Source organism: Tubulanus polymorphus, chromosome 2 (assembly GCF_964204645.1).
Source record: "Tubulanus polymorphus chromosome 2, tnTubPoly1.2, whole genome shotgun sequence".
Taxonomy (NCBI): Eukaryota; Metazoa; Nemertea; class Palaeonemertea; order Tubulaniformes; family Tubulanidae; genus Tubulanus; species Tubulanus polymorphus.
The window spans coordinates 6,094,535-6,115,920 of NC_134026.1; the positions used below are offsets into that span (position 1 = coordinate 6,094,535).

The 21,386-nt window shown below is 37.9% G+C and overlaps 2 protein-coding genes across 2 annotated transcripts; both read right to left on the bottom strand.

Moving 5' to 3' along the window:
- Positions 1 to 105: 105 nt before the first annotated feature.
- LOC141899623 (hippocampus abundant transcript 1 protein-like) lies at positions 106 to 13,433 on the bottom strand. The gene is made up of 12 exons (XM_074786038.1): positions 13,232 to 13,433; positions 12,321 to 12,416; positions 9,914 to 9,976; positions 9,009 to 9,136; positions 7,964 to 8,297; positions 7,325 to 7,438; positions 6,881 to 6,952; positions 6,208 to 6,320; positions 4,844 to 4,941; positions 3,880 to 4,064; positions 3,058 to 3,217; positions 106 to 2,607 (listed from the first exon to the last, which is right to left on the bottom strand). The coding sequence occupies exons 1-12, from the start codon at positions 13,328 to 13,330 to the stop codon at positions 2,555 to 2,557; spliced, it is 1,515 nt and encodes a 504-aa protein (XP_074642139.1). The 5' UTR covers positions 13,331 to 13,433; the 3' UTR covers positions 106 to 2,554.
- Positions 13,434 to 14,061: 628 nt separating this feature from the next.
- LOC141900278 (FACT complex subunit SSRP1-like) lies at positions 14,062 to 21,081 on the bottom strand. The gene is made up of 16 exons (XM_074787087.1): positions 20,942 to 21,081; positions 20,491 to 20,676; positions 19,929 to 20,034; positions 19,584 to 19,774; positions 19,376 to 19,470; positions 19,151 to 19,286; positions 18,926 to 19,029; positions 18,700 to 18,828; positions 18,087 to 18,308; positions 17,190 to 17,262; positions 16,968 to 17,097; positions 16,440 to 16,603; positions 16,095 to 16,283; positions 15,708 to 15,838; positions 14,676 to 14,898; positions 14,062 to 14,408 (listed from the first exon to the last, which is right to left on the bottom strand). The coding sequence occupies exons 1-16, from the start codon at positions 20,993 to 20,995 to the stop codon at positions 14,340 to 14,342; spliced, it is 2,202 nt and encodes a 733-aa protein (XP_074643188.1). The 5' UTR covers positions 20,996 to 21,081; the 3' UTR covers positions 14,062 to 14,339.
- Positions 21,082 to 21,386: the final 305 nt, after the last annotated feature.

Sequence of the window (21,386 nt, forward strand, 5' to 3'; positions counted from 1 at the left end):
AGCTCCTTGAGCTCTCCATGCAGGCATTAATTTACCATATTCAATTCACTTCAGCTGCCTTCATGTCGATCCACCCTCTCAACTACTAAACTGACAAAAAATATTCAGATTTCTTACTGTTTATTTACAAAAATCAAAGTACATTTAAATATGGTATCAATACAGAGTCATTAATGGCATTAATGATTTCATAATAATATATTACAGTACAAAAATTGCCAGACAACAAATCATCCTTTTTAAACAACATTTACTGACAAGCATCATTTTACTGAAGTGGTTGGCACAGACACCTATAACATTTCATCTTTATCGAATTCTAATTAAATGATTTATTTGACCGAATTTTAAAACTATGTCGAGTTACGCTAAAAATGTCACTATGTAATTCCATCTCATAACATTATGCTAACTTCATGCAAATGATTTTTGTATTGAAAGACTACTGCGTTCTTTAAAAAAATAATGGAACCACGATTGATGTACTGGTACAGTAAACCTCGCCTTACTCGGACAAAGCAAACTCGGACGTTCGACATTTTCTTATCCTTATCTCAGATTTCGCTTACTTCTGACCAATTTTGCCGGTCTCAGTTTGTCCGAAGTAGGCAAGGTTTACTGTACCATTATACCTTTGGTTCCCAGGTGTTGTCGTTGACCATACAAACAAATTATTGAGTTACATTAAATATCAGTCACCATTGCACCTGCGGGTACGCGTAATATGATATGAGCGAAAAAATAAATACATAAATCAATTATGAAATAAAATACACCTTTACGTATATGTATAGTACACACATACATTTAATCAACATCTAAGCAACTGTCTGCCACCCACAGTTACAAATACATGTACACCTTATATACGAATGCATTCCTATACCGGTAAAAATAAACGTCGAGATGGAAAAAAGAGAAATACGGAATTCACTCCATCGAACCTATGAAAAAAATTCCACGAGGAAAGGAGTGGCATTTCTGCTGTATTTCAATTCATTGGCATCTACAATTTGGGGAAAGTAGGCTTCGGACTACAGTTGCCTGAAAAAGACCTTATGGCTTGAAGTACAGCTTTAGATAGAAACAGGCTTGTCAAAAAAATGTTTTGTATAGTTTTATTCTTCCTTTGATTAGTGAAATTAACAGCCCTCAATAGACAACAAGTGACTGAAATCAAAAATATAGGGGTGATTGTAGACAAAGCTTATCTATCAGTGTATTCAATCTTTGAGTTATCATTCTGACATCTGTACTGCTTACTCTTACTCTTACTCTTTCTACCAGCTTCTCTCAATTCCATCCCTGGGTTCGATGATCTTTATTATTAACCCACAATTTATCTACCACCAACAACTAGTGTCCTTTTGTTCACAAAAAACCAAACATTAAAATATTCTATAAAACAGCATTACCACTAACCCAGGATGAATATTTTCATTTGTAATACAAATTATGTACATAAATGTACATACATGAAGATGTTCATCCTTATTATATGTGTTTAGTGCAAGAATGTATGTAAAAATTGGGCATCGTCAGATTTGAACACATATTTCATGAGCAAACTGAATGAAGGAAGCACAGGGATAATGGTATACTGGCAACGCTACAGTGGCCAGCGAGCATTCGGCAATAATCCGCCAGGATCGCTAGTTGCACTGGGTTACCGCGCTTCAATTTCCTTCCTACATTTCAATTAAATTGGAATCTATCTTTCTCATTGGCAAATCAATTCTCAGCAGTGAAATCTATACCAGACACTGAGCGAGAAAGCGGATCTTATATCTATACAATGACTCATTCGATAATTTCAAATTTCATCGAAAATGAACTGATTTTCACTATGAATAACCCAGTGTTTTGTTGCGCCATCTGGTGAGTGCCGGTATCCCATTGAATTATACAATTATCATCCAATAAGGGTCTGGGGCCGACCGCAGCCGAGTAGCTCTTCAGACAACATAGATACCAATAGTACACAGGTACAAATCAATTCATATCATATAAACACCTTATCGATAAAAAATTGTTGCCTTTAGCATAAGATAATATAGTCTCCATTCAATGAGTTAGCTACAATTTTAAAATATAGATGCGTACTCATATATGCTGTCATATTACGGCCACGTTGAATCCACATCAAAATTCCTTCATACTGTACATACAGACTTCAATACAGATCTAGATATCAAGTTACAATATATTTTACAAGATTTCTGTCCAGAATTTTCTTGAATATATGCGTAAAGCATGGAAATGAAATGGCCCAATGGAAAATAATATCAATACGGCGATTGTTGAATTGCTCTAAATACCATTAGCCAGTTAAGAAGATCACCCCATTTAACCACGCGATAATCTAATGTGAATATTTTCAGGAGGAATTATCGCTGGGGTCTATCGTCTAATGCGTTTGATTGTTGCAACGTACAAAAAAAAAAAAAACTACCATTAAATCACATTTAAATATTACACGAGTGAAAATAAACGCACTGCCTTTTTATCTCAGTCATAACCATTCAGTTCAATATGTTTCCTATATCACGAGTTGTTAGGCATTCTCTTCATCCGACATGAGTGGTTGAATTTCGTGTTTTCTAAGACCTGCAACAAATGGAATCAAATGAATCCGAGAATTAATTACAATACACTAGTGTGTCGTGCCTAGACTGACAAGAGTTGCCGTGGACCCAGTTAGTTAGAAGTTGAGTCGTCTACCATTAAAATTAGTTAATTCATAATGATTTAACTCGTAAGTGATCTTATAAAACTGTGGGACTGGGTCTTGTATTTAAAAAAAATATTCTTCAACACCGTAAAAACCATAACAATAATGTTTACATACATCGATACATATAGTATGCATTGTGTAAGGGGGTTCTGTGTAAGTCGATGTGCACTACTTCATACTAATATTGGCGTTTCAAAATAACAATTACAATCGTGAATTTTGGCGTTCATATTCATGACACTTATTTTCTACTTGATAAATTTTCATGACAATTTTCATGAATTTTGAGTAGACACGCATTAAATCAACAGTACCGAACATACCTGTGTCTCTATTGAATTTATCTATAGACGTTGTTACCGAGCCGCGCCTCGACGTTGATTTCATATTAGCATGCGGATTCTGCGGGATCATTGTCGCTATAAGAAGCGCCAGGAAAACTAACACCGAACCAAATGCAAACGGTGGACCGGGCATGATCGTCTGAAAATCAGAAATGTTCATCAGTAAGCGAAATATTTCAGTACTTATAATTCCAACCTCAATGATCAATATCCAAAACCTTCACAAGTCTTAGTCTCAGAGTTATTTACTAACAAATCGATCTTATCTCAAACCTTGATTTAATGAAAATGCTTCTAATGAAGTATCAGTTACAACAAAGAAATTTTCACACCCCGGTGGTTTGCCGGTTCAGGGTGACTGGAACCGAAATTTCCAATTATGTACTTTGATTTAAACAGAAAATTCTGTAAATTCGACCACCGATCACACAACTTTATATCTGTACTTCGATTTCCGATTTCATAATGAAATCCCCTGTTTCATGCCCGGCAAATGCATCCTCTCTTGGCATGGATTTGAACCTGGTGGCATCGCTTGACTCAGCCACGGCACGAAACCCTGCCACACAAGACCGAGTGTGCAGCCTAAGATGATGTCATTAGTAGCCAATCAGAAATCCCATTTGATTTTAGCCCGGGTTTTTCCACTTAAAGTTGTTTCCACTTATAACTGTCTGATGGCAGTCTTTGGCAGCAATCCTGCGCGTGTATCTGGTTTTGTACCGTGGTGAGTCTCGATGCCATCAGGTTCGAATCCCTGACGGCGGAGGACGATAAAGAGTTAAATCTGAGCGTACTAACCTCGTGTATGCGATGTAATGAGTTGATCGAGTTACTAGTGACGTTGTTCTGTAATTGCGGCGTATTTTTCACGTCGTCGTGGTCGTTTAAATTAACGTGGAATAAATAGAATATCAGCCCGTACAGAGCTGGACCGAGTCCGTTACACAGTCCTCGGATACCGGTTACGACGCCCTGCGCAACTCCTAAAAAAGATACATCCAAACATTTTTTTAAATAGGCAATTATTGAAATTTGATAATACATTTAGATTTAGATTTTGATGATAGTCCTACAATGATTTGAAAACTAGAAGGCTGGTTTGAATTTAATGCACTCTTTTATCAAGTCAAGGGATGGCATTTTTGAATGAAAACCATTAAGCCTAGAACAATTAATTTCGATGTCGCGTGACCTTGAGCTATACTGTCACTGGGTAAGAGAGTACATTGTACCTATGCAGTATTTTGATGGGGCCTAAATAAAAACATGTTTTTCATTTTCGATTCATAAATACAGCAGGCCTTCATCTTTAAAAATCTCTAAATGGGCATGAATGCACTAAAACATTTTTATCACTACACAAACAAAAATCTTTTAAAGAACAATGTAACAGCTTAGAGATAAGATAATGGGCATTTCTAGATTGTCTTGTTAGCAATCACGATCAGTCTTTTTCTGATTAAAATGTCAAGAGGGTACTATGTGTACTAGCAACATAACTCTGGCTTGTACTAGCTGGTTACACAAACCGATATATACATAGTCACATGTTGTATTCAACATTTATGACATGAATATATAAATTATCTTTACCCAAAATCCATAAATAGCAGAACATTGGATACATTCTAGGGCTCAAGCGAGATGTAAGGCGAAAATACGTATTCTGACTTACGTATTACAGTAGCCATAATTATCACCTGATCATCGTACTTAGTGGCTGAAAAAAATGTAGATTTCAAATACAAAATGTTTCTCGTACCTTGTTGGTCGACTTCCGCATGTGTTGAAACAAATGAACTGATAGCCGGATATGTAATACTTGAACCAGCCGCGATACAACCAGCCGCCCACATTATCCTGAAAGAGTGGGGAATAAAACTCATTAATGGAAAAACAATGACTGAAGTAAAATTTCAAACCGTTTTTCCACTTCAGCATTCACGGGCAACTGTTGACGACATCCCAGTGGTCACCAACTGATGACCACAAGGATTAGGATACAGAGGTCAAACAGCCACATGCTTTTGCTATGCAACTATGTCATAGTGACGGCCAAACACAATGGTAAATTTACATGACAAATTACTGAAATTTGTAAAGGACTATATGACTTTTATTGTTATATATGTCTGCAACACCGACGAGCAAACAAATTACCAGTTTGATGTCACATGCACAACATCTAGGGGTCATTCATTACGTATGCTTGAGGGCAGGGGGAGGGGTCAGTGCAGCGCTGATTTTGCATACGAGAGGAAGGGGGGTTGAAAAATTATGATGCATACGTAATAAATGAATGATCTCCTAGCGTATCAAGAGATGACATCCAAGAACTTGCCACCGTCCTATACAATATGCAGGCATCTCAATCGTCCTAACCTCGTTAACTATGAGCGCCAAGCTTAGGTAGCCACCGCAATTCGATAGCATTTTTGTACACAGAACACAGGAAAATTCGTTATTCATCGCAACTGTTTATCGGCAAATATTCATATTCACACAACAGCGCGACGTACTAATCTACCAGCACAAAAATTCGAAAAACAGCTGTTCCCTTTCATTCCATATGAATCAAGACCCTAGATTCAATAATACAAATGGATCCGAGCTAACTCTTGTTGACACGCATATATGGCTGCGCAATTCGTAAATAATCAATATCTCTTTTTGTTAGTTGATTTTCAGGACTCGGTTTCATTGACTGCATGATACTTGTTATAACCCGTGGGAATATTGCAAAATATGACGATTTCTATGATTTTTCATTTTTTCCTATGGCAGTAATCGGATAAATAAATGCCACCGGATAATTTTGACATGCAGCTAATGAAACTGAGTCGACAACTACGGTTTGTCGTTTCCCTAGCCTAACTTTCTATTGAGTCCTAACCCTGTGGCCGCTTTTAGTGCGGATGCTTACTGGTACGATGCTGCGAATAAATTTCAAAAGAAATGTCTGAAAATTTCCAAAATGATTTGACAGGCATCAGCCATCTTTTATTTGAAAAAAGGAACATGGCTACGCCCCATTTTTTTCAGTAGTATAACACACGGGAGATAGGAAGCGAAAATGAGATAAGGGAGAGAAATCGAACACCGGCCAAACACAGGTGAAAAACTTACCAGACCTCGGAACCGAACCCGTAGCACGCCAGCTGCAGCATTTCAAACACTAGACCGATCATGATTGTATGCTTATTACCGAGATATTTCATCAACACGGCGAGAATGGCAGTCTAATATATCAACGATGAGAAAACATCCAATTACAAAAATCACTATCAAGAACGTAGAGGATAAAACAATAAGCAATAACGAGCTTTGAAATTAACAATTGTAATCAAATTGAAGATATTTTCCAAATATCAAAATTGAGACTTTCTTCTTCAGTACAGTGGGTTTTCACTTTTCTAAATATGGAATTTAAACATTTTCCGCTTGCTTAAGTTTAAAATATTACGGTTTTTGAGATTCTATAAGCCTATAATTTCTTTGTATCTTTCGCATGTTAAAAAGCAGACCCAGTTTCCCAGTTCCTGAACTTCCACAAAGTTCATTTTCTTTTCAATGCAAACTGGGACCCAACTCCACAGTTGTGAGTTAGAGTTTACTCTGAGTTAAAGTTAGTTCATTTTCAATTAGTTAACTCAAGGGAACTGTGGAACTGGACCCAGTACATTCAATCGATACAGGGGAGATGACGATTCAATGTCAATCGTAACAATAGCAGCGGTTTTTAAAAACGGTTAAGCGGTTAAGGAGTGGAAGGAAGGAAGGGAAGTTAATCGGTACGTACTTGAGCTAAAACAGATAAAACACCGACGACTGCAATAAAAGATGCTACAGCCTCTTCTGAGAAACCCATTATCTGTAAAATGTGAAGATAGTAATTAACATCGTTGCATCTCTAGCCAGTAATCAGTTTAAAAAGTGTAGATTTCACAGACAAAGCGTATAGCATTAACCCTTTCAGTGCATCTACACCGCAGTGCGGTGTATAAATCAGTGATAGATTTTGCTAGCACACCGTACGCGGTGCGGTGTAGATGCACTATAGTGGAATTCCTGTATTCCATTGTTCATAATATAAGACTAATGCAATATTCGGAATTAACTCCGGAGATAATCCGAATAAATTAATTTTTCGCCAATTCACGGTTGCGAAACAGATCACCTAATTGATTCAAACTAGAAGTAAACCGTCGTTCGTGAAACCGGGCCTTACAGTCATAATACGTACCAGTTTGAGATAGACGAAGAAACACGAATATTCACCGGCTTCAGGCAAATACGACAGGAACACCGTTATACACAGCATAATCATCATTTTGTCCTGACCAATTCTACGCAATGACTGGGGGAAGAAAATTAGACATTCTAAATTTGCTGTTTACTAGATGAACATGCGCGCAATATCAACATAATATAACACCCGCCTTATCCTAATCAGTTTAGATCTAATCCATATGTAAGAACAGGAGTTCTTGCAAACTGGATTAATTTTCAACCAACCCAAATGATCTAAGTTAACTAGGTTTTACTGACGTATCAAATTCCGTAATTACAACAAAATATACATGTGCTAAACACGTCGGCAGGGTGGCCAGTTTACCCCCAGTTTCCTCTGTTTTTTTTCCCATGTGATTCCACAAAATTCCCTGAGTGAATCAGAGAAATTTCTAGGTCAAACATGTTAAAATTTATTCATTTTTCAGTGAATCACGTACTGATACATAGAGCATTATTCGAATTCCCTGAGTTTTCCCGGTTTTAGGTTTCCCAGACTTTCAGAGGTCACCCTGGTTGGTACATGTAGTTATTGGGAAGACGTTTCACCAGTGATGAATTTCCAATGATAGGAATACGGAGGACTACTCACCGAAAATGGATCTGCCTTTTCCCATGAGATATGCGAGCCCCACGACGACGGGCGAACTTTTTCGGGCAACGACTCCGGAAGCGCGACTAATATAAACAACACGTCCAATAGCGCGATCATTGTCGCTAACGCGATAACAACGTTTTCACTATAAATCCGTCCGAGATACGCCCCGATCGCGGGACTGGTGACTAGACTGGCGGCGAACGTCGCCGAGACGAGTCCGTAGGCGGCGCTGCGATCTTCTTCGTTGGTCACGTCGGCGACGTATGCGAAAACGACGCTAAATGTCACGGAGAACACGCCGCAAATCGATATCATCGTAAAATACCACCTGAAGTTAGAGAGATGTTTCGTTTTTAATAATATAAGGTGAGACGGCATAAAAATCTGGGTTATCATTTTTTCAAATTGAAATCATCATTGAACACAAATTTTAGAACTATTGTAATAGAATATCACCTAAAATTAGAGAGATGTTTTTTAATTACAAGGCGAGTCAAAACTGCCTTATAACTAAACAATATAAACCGGTCTTATCTGGGAATCATTTTTTTATTAACTGAAATTATCACTGAACTTGAACGCAAATCTTAGAACTATTGCAATAGAATATCAAATAAATTCATATCGTTGCACTCGCTTTATCACCTAACTAGAACGAATATCACTGCTCCACTATTTGACTCCGGAATAACCTATGCGGAGATATCCTGAAGTAGGTATTTCCAAAGTAATCATTCAGTCAAAATGATTACTGCAAGGTATGTCCTAGCATGGATGTATAAACTCGAGTTAATGTACATGCATGGTCTTAGGTAGCGCATATCCAGGGTAGGGATCTAAAGTGATAGATTTCTCTAGGCCGGAATATCATATGAACAAATATCTGATCTAACCAAAATAAAACATATTTGGAATAGGCCATAAAAATGCCTGAATATCTATTTAGGCCTAACAGTATATAGATTTAGAAGTCTCAATTGGGGAAGCAGAAAATTGGAATCAGATTCCGGCTTAAATGAGAGTGATAAAATTGTCGTACCATGGACTAATTCTCATCAGTGGAATGGGAGCACAGGTAAACGTAACCGTGAGTAGTAAGAATGGTTTCCGTCCAAGAACGTCGGATAAAGCACCAATCAACGGAGCACTGAGGAATGACAGCATACCCTGCAATAAAAACAGTTCGAATTTTAAAACGACGACTAAGGCCCTCCTAGGTTTAATAAAGCCCAAGCTGTGGGTAATGCTTTAATACTGTAGGGCCTAGCAAAATTCATGACTTTGCTACTTGTCAAACGGGTTTAAAGGTTTGAGATTGGTTGACTTTATGTTGTTAGTAACAGTAAGCTGTATGACCACAGATTTTCATATATCAGGCTATATTTTGCCTATCAACCTTTTAGGGGCCAGCAAGCTGCGCAATCAGCCGAAAGATCCACCGACTTCTCTTTTTCATTCAAGGTCGCGGTGGCCTACAGAGACATCTGGTAAATAATTAGTTTCGGATTCTTAGTAAATACCCCGCGTAATTAAACATTCTCACAATACATGATTGGTATCATCAGCAGGCAGCTGTTCTATTAGATCTTATTATTAATGTTAAACACACAATCGATCAACGTTCATAGTCGCGATATTTAGCTGCATTTAATCCAGAAATATCACATTCTATCACCGAAATAAATACCCATAATATTCACCCGGGCTAGTAGTTTAACATAGGCTCATACCGGCAACAATCTCTTAGAGGATAGTTTTTATGACATAATGACAGGCGAATATTGCATATTAGCTCTGCTTCATTTAAAAGAGATGGCAGTCAGGTCAAATGGTCAATTACCCACGACCACATAAATATCCAGGAAATAACGTTTGGTTTTATCGGGCAGGCACGAAAATTTGATATCACCATGGCCTACACACTGATAATCTAAATACATGTACCTTGATGCCTTGAATGAGTCCGTTCATTAGAAATGTATGATTCGGGAAAGTCTCGTTGAGGACCTGCAGAAACGAAAGAAGCGCATGCATTAAAAAATACAATTCCTTCTATTGAAAGAATAGAAATACCGGTGCCGGTACGCCGATAATGAATATAAACATTCAGTATCAAATTATCATACAATAGCACCAGCAAGAAGAAATAGAGCTATGTTACCAATACCCCTCTGCTGGTGGAAATATTCAACGAAATAGATAGGGTTTGTTAAATTCTAACGAAAGAGGTGAAGGCTATTCTTCAGAAACCCTGTGGAACAGAAACAGGGGTCAGTTGCACAGTCAAGGCTTAAATCTAAGACCAGTCTAAGACGATTTTGGTTCTATATCCAATCTAACAACTTGAGTCTTTAAGAGTTAAGACCGAATTCAGACTTAAGTCAGTCTTGTCTATGCAACTAGGCCCAGGGTTGTATTAACCCAATATGGCCGTCGATCGGCCATTATGAATACAACTTTGAGCGACATTGATAAGGCTTGTTATTTTCATACCATACACTACATGTAAATATGAAGGCGGTGTACTAGAGAAACTGCATTATGCAGGAGAGGAACGATGTATTTAGGCTTTGAATATTTTACTTCAAAAACTGTGTCTGTTGGATGGGAATAAGTATTACAGACAGACGCAGCCAATGATAATACCCTAGCGACATATGGGGTAAAAATTTCATCTGGATTAAGCCAAAGCTATTGGTTGTAGCCTACTAATCTCGCCATATTCAAATAGATCGCCAAATGGGCATATCAAAATGACTAGGCCTATATTGCTGCAAAGCAGCAATTACCCTTTCACTTTCATGGACCTGAAATTTTTTTCAGGGTTTCATGGGACTTTTTTGAGGACTTATTGAGGAGGAATATTCGAGAAAATATCAAAATTCAAAGAGGTTTACAAAATTTCGATAATGAGTATTCTCTGCATCTTAAGTCAGAGACAGGTAAAGAAAGGTATTTCGCCATTGGCACCATTGGCGCAGATGAAAATATATTGACCTTTGAGAATCTTTTTTTAAGACTCCCCAAAGTTTAAGGATAATTTCTCAAAACTAAAGGAATTTTGGAGTTCATTTCAGTAATATTGGAGTTCAATCACCTACAGTGTATATTCATACACGCCTATAGCCTAAATCGATATAAGTCGACATTTACGCATTACACAACGCATTAACCAAGTTTATAGTTAATATGTCAATATACATTAGGCCTATATCTGCCTAGCTCGCAATGTAAAAACAAGTTTAACGTAAGGAAAGATGAAATTACATTCAAAATATTTTCTGTTAAGTCTACAAAGATCTTTTTCTCTTCGAGGAATTTTCTTTCCATGGATATATCATTGATCGCGCGATCAAAATATCGCGCGCGCACAATGCATGAATGCAATCATAAGGTTGATGACGTACGGACAGAAACGGGCCACATATGGCGGCCAATAATAACCGTAGATCGACGAAATGAGGATCAATAACTTTGAATACAAACAATGTGATACACGGCTATGTAGCGGGTAATAATAAGGCATGAATTGTGACAGATTTTTGCTGAAATCAAACCGGTGAATTGTGTCGATTCTTTTATTCATTTCAATTTCATCCATCGTTCATTGAATCGTTTCACCATGCAATATGAACCCGAATACAAAGTCAGGTACCAGTTGCACAGGCTAAGTATAGACGTCAATTTTGGTTCTAATTGGTTCCGTAGACCAAGCTTAGCGATTCGTGATCATTTTTAATCGCAACTCCCCGTTTTCGTCTTTGATGTTTGAATTTTACTTTTTTTACTTCTAAATCAACTCTCGGCCAAGTTTTACGAAAAGTTTTAACTCATAAATTGATTTAGGATAAACTGAATCGACGAAGAAATTAAATTCATTGAAATTGACAGGGCCTCCTTATCATTTTAATGAAACTGCAGGACAGTACAGCGGGGGAAGGGCAGTTGCCCTAAGAAATTTTGGAAAACTGCCCTATTATCGTTATATCAAATAGGACTGCTCTTTTTGCAGGTTTCTCTGCGCACCTCCCTCAAAATTCAAATACTAGGTAGGCCTACGGCCCTCAACTGATCCCAGAGCTGTAGGGGTCATTCATTTCCTATTACATACGCATTAGGGGAGGGAGGAGATTTCAGTGCAATTGCGTACTGTAATGCTTAATGTAGGCTATATGAAAGAATGGCCGATTTTGTGTACAGAAGGGGAGGGGGGGTTGGAAAATTCAAATTTTATGCGTACGTACTAAATGAATGATCCCGTAAAACAGAGTACCGGTACTGGAATCTGTATTCAGAACATGTGTCGAGAGGATATGAACAGGGGTTGTTGACTAAAAAAACTCAAGCTTACCGTAATCATGGGGGTGGTGAGTAAACCCCATGAAAAAAATTCGAGAAAAATCACAACCAACGCGTAGAAAACACTAGGCTGGCCCAGACCACTGGACTGAAAAAAAAAAGAAGAAGACCTACAAATCTATTTCATGATATGAGAAAATTTCCACAAATCGTTTGATTATTATACCTCAGCCTACTTATCATACTATGAATGATAAGATATTGGCTTAATTCTATCAATGACATGACATGATATGGTAGGCCTACGACTAAGCACTGACTTTTGGTGGCAGGCATCAATTTTCATTAAGCTCAGGTGTAAAATATGGTAGACTAATATCTAACAGCTGTTTGACTTTATCCTTAGGCCTACTAGATCCTATAACGCTACATGTGGCCTATATTCCTTAAAATGAGCAAAAACTCACAAATACTGAAGACTTATTGTGACCGCCTGCATAAACTGAATGAAGGCTGGGTGTCTAAATTTTGAAGGACCCTTTGAAATGTCAGCGTAAAAACATTCACCACTTTTTCAAAATCAAGAACAAATTCAGGCAACAATTCATAGAAGCAAAATTTGGTTCCGTGAAGCCTGGGGAATATCTTCTATGTTGTGCATATGGTTTTACGCCATCTCCGGCGACGTAGGTCTATATTTTTTCTGTAAGTGGCCCGAACATCCCTATGTAGCCTATATTTCATTTCTCTGCTGCGTGGGTGGAGCAGTTTTCAAGCAGTTGAAACTTATTTCTGCGACTAAATTTTTTATCTTTCTGCAGGATTTTCATCCCCCTAATCGTACTTTAAATGTTTTTATAAAAAGAATGAATATTTCATGTTTCGATCAAAATAATGAATTTCTAGGAAATGCTGATGTTGGCAGTGTGACAAGACAGCGACGAATTTTGAAAACATATTTACCCCAGCTGGTTCTTTCGGAGTTTGTTTACGTGACCATATTATATTGCCGATGACTCTTTTGCGTTTTAATTTACCGACCATACTCTGTTCGGGTTTCATCAGAGCTGATTACAACGATACATCCATATTTCACATGTTATGTGAACAATCCACTTTTACTGTACCAAAATTTCGCCATAAATGACACACGAATGACGTCGATTAGGTGGCAGCACCTGACGGTCTAAAAACTGAGCAGCATGTGTAGTTAATCACGATAGGTAGAACACAATATCCGTGTTGACGCGATGAGGAGAGAATCCCACAATGATAATAAAAAGTCCGAAAATGAAACTTCGAGATAGTAGTTTATTTCAACGTTTCGACTATATCCTAATAGTCATCTTCATTATTCCTGAAGATGACTATTAGGATATAGTCGAAACGTTGAAATAAACTACTATCTCGAAGCTTCATTTTCGGACTTTTTATTATCATTGTGGGATTCTCTCCTCATGTGTAGTTAACCCTTCCACTATTAATGTTCACCTTTCATCCTTTACTTTTGTACCCGACTTAGGCCATTTGTTATTGTTAGGTCCAATATGGTTTTTTCTCATAACAGATACTTAGATTTCTATGTTGTATCATGTACTAAAAAAAATCCGATAGAGAATTGCTAAATTTCCATTAATCTTCCAACTTCAATACGAGATCGACATCGATTGATACCTATGGTGACATGTCCTATATACCAAGTAGGATGGTCAAATTGTCCTTTTCTTCTGAGATCAATCACACTCCCCTGAGATTATTTTCCAATCAATAGACCTTAAAGACACAATACCAACTTTGTATAACAAAATTCTTTATTCATCATTAGACAAACACAAATCATTTCACAATGAAGTCCAATACACCGCAATCAATTCTCACTATATAAATGCAATTGGCAATTTTCCATCCATTCACTGACATAATGTGGCAATCTTTTCACATGACCCAATCACTGGCTTAAGTCAATTAATATGCACCACAAGCAATTTTATAGAGATGCGTCTCCATGGGTACACACTTGATCCTTACAAGGAATAGCATTTTAATATAAATGTTGTCCATATAGCTCTTTCTAATCCGAGTCTGAACCAGATGATTTCGCTGGAGAACTAAGCACTTCTTCTTCATGATCCGATGGTAGCTGAAAATGGGCAGAATTCTTCACGAGTCATTTGGACCGATACGCATTTGTTTGAATCATGATATATACAGGCCCTATATATACTTAAGAATATACTTATACAAGGATTATACTCTATTATGAAAATCCCACCATCTTATCATATTGTAAAAATCTCTTAATGGTTGCAATTTTCTAATCATTTAACTTTCAATTAATTCTACTAATTTGTAATCAGAGATGTAATGGGGAATTCGATGATAGGAGACCAGCTGGAAGATTCCATACCTCTGAGGGGCCACTGTCGCTTTCTTCTGCCGAGCTGTTTTTCTTTTTCTTTTTTGACGGTTTCTCCTCTTCGCTTTCCGCTTTTTTACTCTTCTTCTTCTTGGCAGTTTTCTTTTCGTCTCCGGAACTTTCACTCGTCGATATGAACTCTTTACTCTTATATTGACTGCCGGAGCCTGCAGTGTCTTTCTTCGGTGATTTCTTCGAAGCTGATTTCTTAGAGCTACAACAAACATCAGATCATCGAATAACACTTTTTTCAATCAAAACTCTAGAACATTGGGTGAAATTTCTAATTTCTTTTTTTTGCGAAATTCCTTTCCACCTTGGCCAAGCAATTCACACCCAATAGTGGCATAGAGTCTCTAACAAGGTATGAACCCCAGTCCTTGAAAACAGGATAAATATTTTTGAACACCCATCCAAGAGCTCCTTCTAAATTGGTGTTCTCCAGTCAGATAAAATTAACTGGACCAAGGATGAATCAGAGTTGCCACTTATGTGAAGCTAAAAATCCGGAAAATAAGTCGGGGGTCTGGGGCCCTCCCCCAAAAAATTTTTTAAAATTAGAACGCCAGGATATGCGTTCTGGCGCAATACGCGTTATAGGCCTCACTTTCATTACCGCCTATAGATCTTTTTTTCAAATAGCGATTGGCTCCGGCAAATACACCTCATATATAAACCAGAGAGCCAAAAAACAAACGAAGCGTCAGTCGATTTCGATCGTCGCGTCATCTTGGTTTAATCGTGTACTGCGGGGTTGTTGCCACTACGTGGCAGCACAATACGGCTTTTTCGAACCCTCTACGGAGCCGTCACGTTTTGATGTTTAGGGTCGAATCCCGAATTGATTTTATTTTTTTCGCGATGTTTTCTTTTGTGGTTATTTGACTTCTCCCGAAAATCCGGAAATGAAATTGGATTTTTTTTAAATCCGGAATTCCGGAGAAATCCGGAGAAGTGGCAACACTGATGAATAAACGTATAGACAATGCTGTATACTCAAATGTACAGCCAATAGTTAATCACCTCTTTTTACTAGATGCTTCATCGTCATCGCTTTTATCACTGTCACCCCCTTCCACCTCTTTCTTCTTTTTATACTCGTCCATCGCTTGTTGATATTTTTCGCGTTCCTCTTTCGCCTTTTCTTCCCATTCCTGCAAATGAGGAAAAACACTGCGATTAAATGAACTGTCGTTATATCTTGCATACCTACCGGTAAGTGTATGATAGATACCCAGTTGAATTACCCACAGATGGAAAATGTGAATGACTTTTCATTTTACAAGACATACTCTGTCTTTTCCATGAAGCTTTCAAATTTCAGATTTTCAGTACATGAGAGTCCAATGACCAATGTGTCTCCTCTCTGACTTAATGAGGCTAAACAGTGTATTTGTATGACACACTTACAGATTTATCGGTAACTTCTTTCCACAATTCTCCGGCTTTTCTTGATAGATCGGTGATGGAGATTCCCGGATTATCGGACTTAATTGTTTCTCTCATTTCCGCCATCCACAAGAAGTACGCGCTTTGAGGGCGCTTCGGCGCATCTGGATCTTTTTTCGTTTTCTTCTTTCTCGGTTTTCGATCTTCTTTCTACAAAATTTGAAAAAGAATCAATCTAATTCTCATCAATGAACCAGTAAAGCGTTTAATAGAAATATGAGATAATTATCTTATAACTTATGCCTCATTGAATCCAAATTCATATTTGAAGAGATTGAAAGCACATTAACTTCCAATGAAACCCACCACTGTTTTGACTTTTTGTTTCACTTCTTTTTTCTTCTTTTCTTTCTTTTTCTTATCGTCGGACTCGCTTTCATCTGAGGAGCTACCGGTCGTTGTTTGAATATCACTGTCATACTCTTCAGCTACTGAACTTCCACTCTCATTGTCGGGATTGAAAGTGTCATCTGAATTTAGACGGAAAACATTGACAATCAACTTTGTCAGAGCAACCAAAAATAATTTGAGTTTGGTCATCTGATCACCAATAATCACAAGATATGGGGTCAGAAATTTGGATTAAGACTTGATTCCAAATAACAGTAGACTCCGCTAACCACAGAGCTGGTTGCCTTAGGACTATCGTGTAGTCTAACACTTGACCCATCGTCGCTCCTGAGTACCTCAGAATTCGCTTAAAACCTCATAAAAAATTTATTGGTCCTGCGAGATCAGAGACAAGCGGAATCTACCGTATATAGATTCAACTTCTTCTTCTTACAGCGGTGTACACATGGTACGTTAAGCAAAGCCCATTTTATCTCATCATACCTGAACTGTCATCATCGCTATCATCACGTTCTTTTCCTTCCGCTTTCATTCTCTCCAGATAAGCATCGTGGTCATTTTCATCACCTGATGATTCCATCTCTTCATAGTTGACTTGTTGTTTGCTTCCCGGCTACAAATAAACCAAACCGGAAATCATCTCGAAAATAGTTCAGTGTTGTTATGAAACAATTTCTTTTTTTTTGCGGGGTGAAATTTTCGTACCAGTTTTCCGCCGATGTTCTTCACCCGGAGTTTTTTGTTGCTTACAAAGTCGAACAGTTTTCCGTATTCATCCCTGTAATATCGATAACGAACCTCTATGAGCAATTTTCCTTAAATTCTGATGGCATTTAGACAAACTATAGCAGCTTAAGTGTTAAAACTTTGAAGCCCAAATATTTTCGTTAAGCCAGACTCAAAACCGAGTTCCTCTGTCCTGACTTCGGTTATTGTTTGATTGTTGACTGCCGAATCAGATTCTGATGTTTATACAGTGGAACCTCCTCAATATAACGAACTCGGAAACAAGGATTCATCGGATATATACAGGGATGAGAACCAGGGATTATGAAAAAAGCGGGACTTTTGATGAAATTTTTTGTTAATTACTGAAATTGCAGCTAAACTGCAACATAGGTGGGGGTTAAGCTTAAGGTGGGTGTTACCAGCATGATTTCCTCAACAGCCCTATTTCAATTCTAGATGGCAGCACGAATTGGTTATTTTTTCACAGTAGTTTATATTGGCAATACCAGATGGCAGCACACGAAAATCTTCGAACGAAATAATGTTGCAAGCTAAAATACTCTTGTGAGCGAAAACATATTGCCAGACACAGCACACCGCCACCCCCCCCCCCCCCCCCTATCAATTTCTCAACGGACCTGGACAATTAAGAAAGCTTGTGTTTTTAAATTTCTCATCACAAAAAGCGGGAAACCGCCAAAAAGCGGGAAATTCTCACCCATGTATAACAAATACAGAATTTTGTCCTAAGTAAGACAATTTGGCTAATTTCATACTGGATATAACGAACTATCGGTTATAACGAACATTTTTTCTGGTCCCGTGAATTTCTTTGTAACAAGGTTCCACTGTAAGAGTGATACGAAAACTTACTTTTCAATGCTGACGAATGTATACATCGTACCGGCTTTAGTTTCCACATCGAAATCGAACGACCGCGTGTTGCCGGTGCTTCTCGAGAAATTCACGTGATCGATCTCGTCGAATCTGATATGCACCGGCGGTTTATGCACGAATATGAAACCGCGTTCGAGCGGATAGAGATGACCGGTCGCCGCTTTGAATGAACACGAGATCGCGTGCGTACCTGAATTTCTGTAAAGAAAAAATGGAAAATGTTATAATGATAGTAATTCATTTTGTCATCTATGAAAATTCTATATGAATTTTCATAACATTCACACATAATCTATATTGCCTTTTCATGACAGGGATGATGTATGGAAAGCCATTATCAGCCCAATGAGGGAACCATAACACCCCTCTTATGACAGACTCAACGCAATGCGTGTAGTTTTGAGAGCTGAATAAATCATGAAACTTGGCTGGAGTTACACATGGAGCTAAGACAGGGGTGAAAATTTTGTTATCTGCCGCCTGTACGGTCAATTCCGGCTTATATGAAGTATGTTGGAACCAACAAAAAAAATCTTGAGCACATCAAACAATTCTGATCGTACTATAACAATACTGAAATTCTACCTACCCTACAAAGCTGCCCGGTACCGTTATCTTTCTGTTAACAAATGCTTTCATTACTCGACTGATGATTTCAAAAGTGGGCCCACTCATCTCTTGAGTCAATTTGCCTTCATATTTCTCTTGAAGTTCTTCCCTATGAAAAAATACAGCATTTATGACGAATGTGTAAAAACATTTATCAAAAGAAAGAGTTCATCAAATTTTTTCTTATGAAAGCATTTTTAACTTACTCCGTCAAAGCTAACTCTAAGGTGATTTCCTCTTCTTTGTTAAATAACAAAATCAAGAAATGGTACCGTGTCTGGCCTTGTTTTATTGGAGGATCCAAACTAACCTACAAAATGATAGGTCAAACATTTGATAAAACATCACTAAGTACTTAAAAAGAAAAATATCATTTTGCCGAGAAACTGGAAGTTGAGCGTTTACAGTTCAGGAATTGATTATAAACATACCACGAAGAACATTTGTCGGCCATCTTTGTGTGGCAATAGGAATAAACGCAGAATGGTGGTCAGTGGAATCTTGAAATCAAATGTTTTACCATGAAGCTGAATGAATGTCGGATAGAACTTGATATCATAACGACCTCTGAAATAATAACATCATAAGACATCGATAACTAGCAATTCAAGCCTAGATCCGGTCAAAATTTGTTCACCGTTTACTAGCCGGCCTACCTTGGTGTGAGACATTGAATTTCTGAAAATATAGCCAAAGCATCTCCAGTGGCTTGAATGATGTCGGCTTTTTGTAGCACATTTTCGTGAAATTCCTTAAATTACAAGTGCAGATAAATAACAAATTAGTCGAAGACTTAACTCGCCAACAATTTTTCTGAGAACAAATATGCCGAATCAACCTCAACAAAATCTGATCATTACTTACTTCGACGGGGTCTTTTTCGGCGTTAGGGTCGGGAGGAATATGAAACCGTAGTTCCGTCAGCGAGACTGCTGCGTCGTCATTCTGATGAAATTCGAGAGTTATTTCATTTTTACCGACCCGACTCTGCGATACGTTACACAATGGTACTTCAAACGCTAAATGTTTATTCACGTTAAACTCCACTGACGTTCCTGTAAATATTCAAAATTTGTTCCTTTTTACATCTGAGTGCAATTGTCTATCCCACTCTGCAAGCAAACTTCAAACCAACTGAATCAATAATAGCTGTTAAACTGGACATGTAGTGGTATAAAAAATTTCCAAAATGCTGCTTAAAGTACGTACCGATAAAGTCAGCCACCCCCCAGTTCCAGCCTTTGACCGATACATCTTTCTTTTCGAGCGTAGCACCATAGTTTGCGCGAATGAAAGTTGATAATTTCTCAAACTCCTGAAAATGATGAATACAAGTTAGTTAATGGCAAAAAAATACAATTTTGGGATTAAAGATCGGCTGACCAACAGCGTAGTGGGGCCGCTGCCTGCCTCTTGATACCCTCTAAGCATTTGAAACAGGAATAGTTAAAGTCCCTTCATTGCCTCTTCATTATATTGAGTTCAAATATTTTCTGTGAATCTGGACCTAGTCCTGGGTTGAGATTTAACTCATCGAAAATGAACTAATTTTAAGTGGCAGTTAACTCTTAACTTGCAACTTAGAACCGAATCCAGGCGTTTATATCATTGACGATATTACAATATCTGCGAAAATGTTGACAAAATCCCACAAGAACGACTAGTTAGTAGTGTATAGAAGAAACTGGCAGAAATATTTCTATAGTTTTAAAAGGAATCATAATAAGTAAACATTTTCATCTATAGATTATCCGAGTAAATCCTCGCTTACTGTATCTTTCATGCCGTCGTATCTGTGAATGGATCCATTTTGTAATTTGAATTTGAGGCAGAACCCGCGAGCGCGAACGATCCAATTAACGTCATCGATATCGGCAGCCACAAACTGGTCGACTCGACCTGTTTTGATATTTTTGAATACGACATTCGAGCTCTGTAGCTTTAACCGTCCGGGATTCTGAAAATAAACATGTTTCATAGTCAGACGGCACCGCTCACACAAAACAGAGACAACCCAGCCTCATATATAACCTCGCACGAATTGAGGGGAGGCATAATGAACATTAGATGAAGCAGAAAAACTGACATGAATGTGACAATTAATAGCCGTACGTGCACAAACATGTGGAGGTAAAAAAGGGATGAATAAAGTTTGAATTGAATTTGTTTTAAAACATGAGAAAGGTCGATTAAAAAGTGAGTGAGGAAATCTGGATACATACCATCGTTCCTCTAACTTCTTGCAGAACATCCGAATATTCTAGATAATCACCCATGATTGTCAATTTAATACCACCTGCACTTAAATAAGAGTTTCATTCATTCAGCAGGAATAAATCCCGCAAAATTTTACCGGACGGTAAGTATTCTATGCAATCTGGCATCGCCGCTCTCACTTGCCAGTGGTTGTTCGAAACAGCCGTCGCGTTCGAATCCCACATTTAGAGGACGAAATCTACGTGTTCTGGATTTGGTGTTTATCTTAAGTCACAGGCACAGGAACATGTCACAATTGATAGTGAATGAATAAAACCACTATCCCGGTATACTAAAATAATTCACTTGTTTTTTTTATCATACAGGGATACTGGGGTTGGTCATTGATACTGGTTTTATTCATTCACTATCAATTATGACAATTAAGTCCCTGTGGTCACAGGGGCCTGA

Excerpts from the sequence above, each read along its gene's own strand:
- LOC141899623 (XM_074786038.1), bottom strand. The coding sequence starts at position 13,330 with ATGAAACCCGAACAGAGTATGGTCGGTAAATTAAAACGCAAAAGAGTC. Across the intron at positions 12,417-13,231 it reads CTCCGAAAGAACCAGCTGGG|TCCAGTGGTCTGGGCCAGCC; the intron begins GTAAATATGTTT and ends TTTTTTTTTCAG. Across the intron at positions 9,977-12,320 it reads TCACCACCCCCATGATTACG|GTCCTCAACGAGACTTTCCC; the intron begins GTAAGCTTGAGT and ends TCGTTTCTGCAG.
- LOC141900278 (XM_074787087.1), bottom strand. The coding sequence starts at position 20,995 with ATGGGTGATTATCTAGAATATTCGGATGTTCTGCAAGAAGTTAGAGGA. Across the intron at positions 19,030-19,150 it reads GCCGACAAATGTTCTTCGTG|GTTAGTTTGGATCCTCCAAT; the intron begins GTATGTTTATAA and ends ATCATTTTGTAG. Across the intron at positions 16,604-16,967 it reads TAGCGATGATGACAGTTCAG|ATGACACTTTCAATCCCGAC; the intron begins GTATGATGAGAT and ends GTCTAAATTCAG.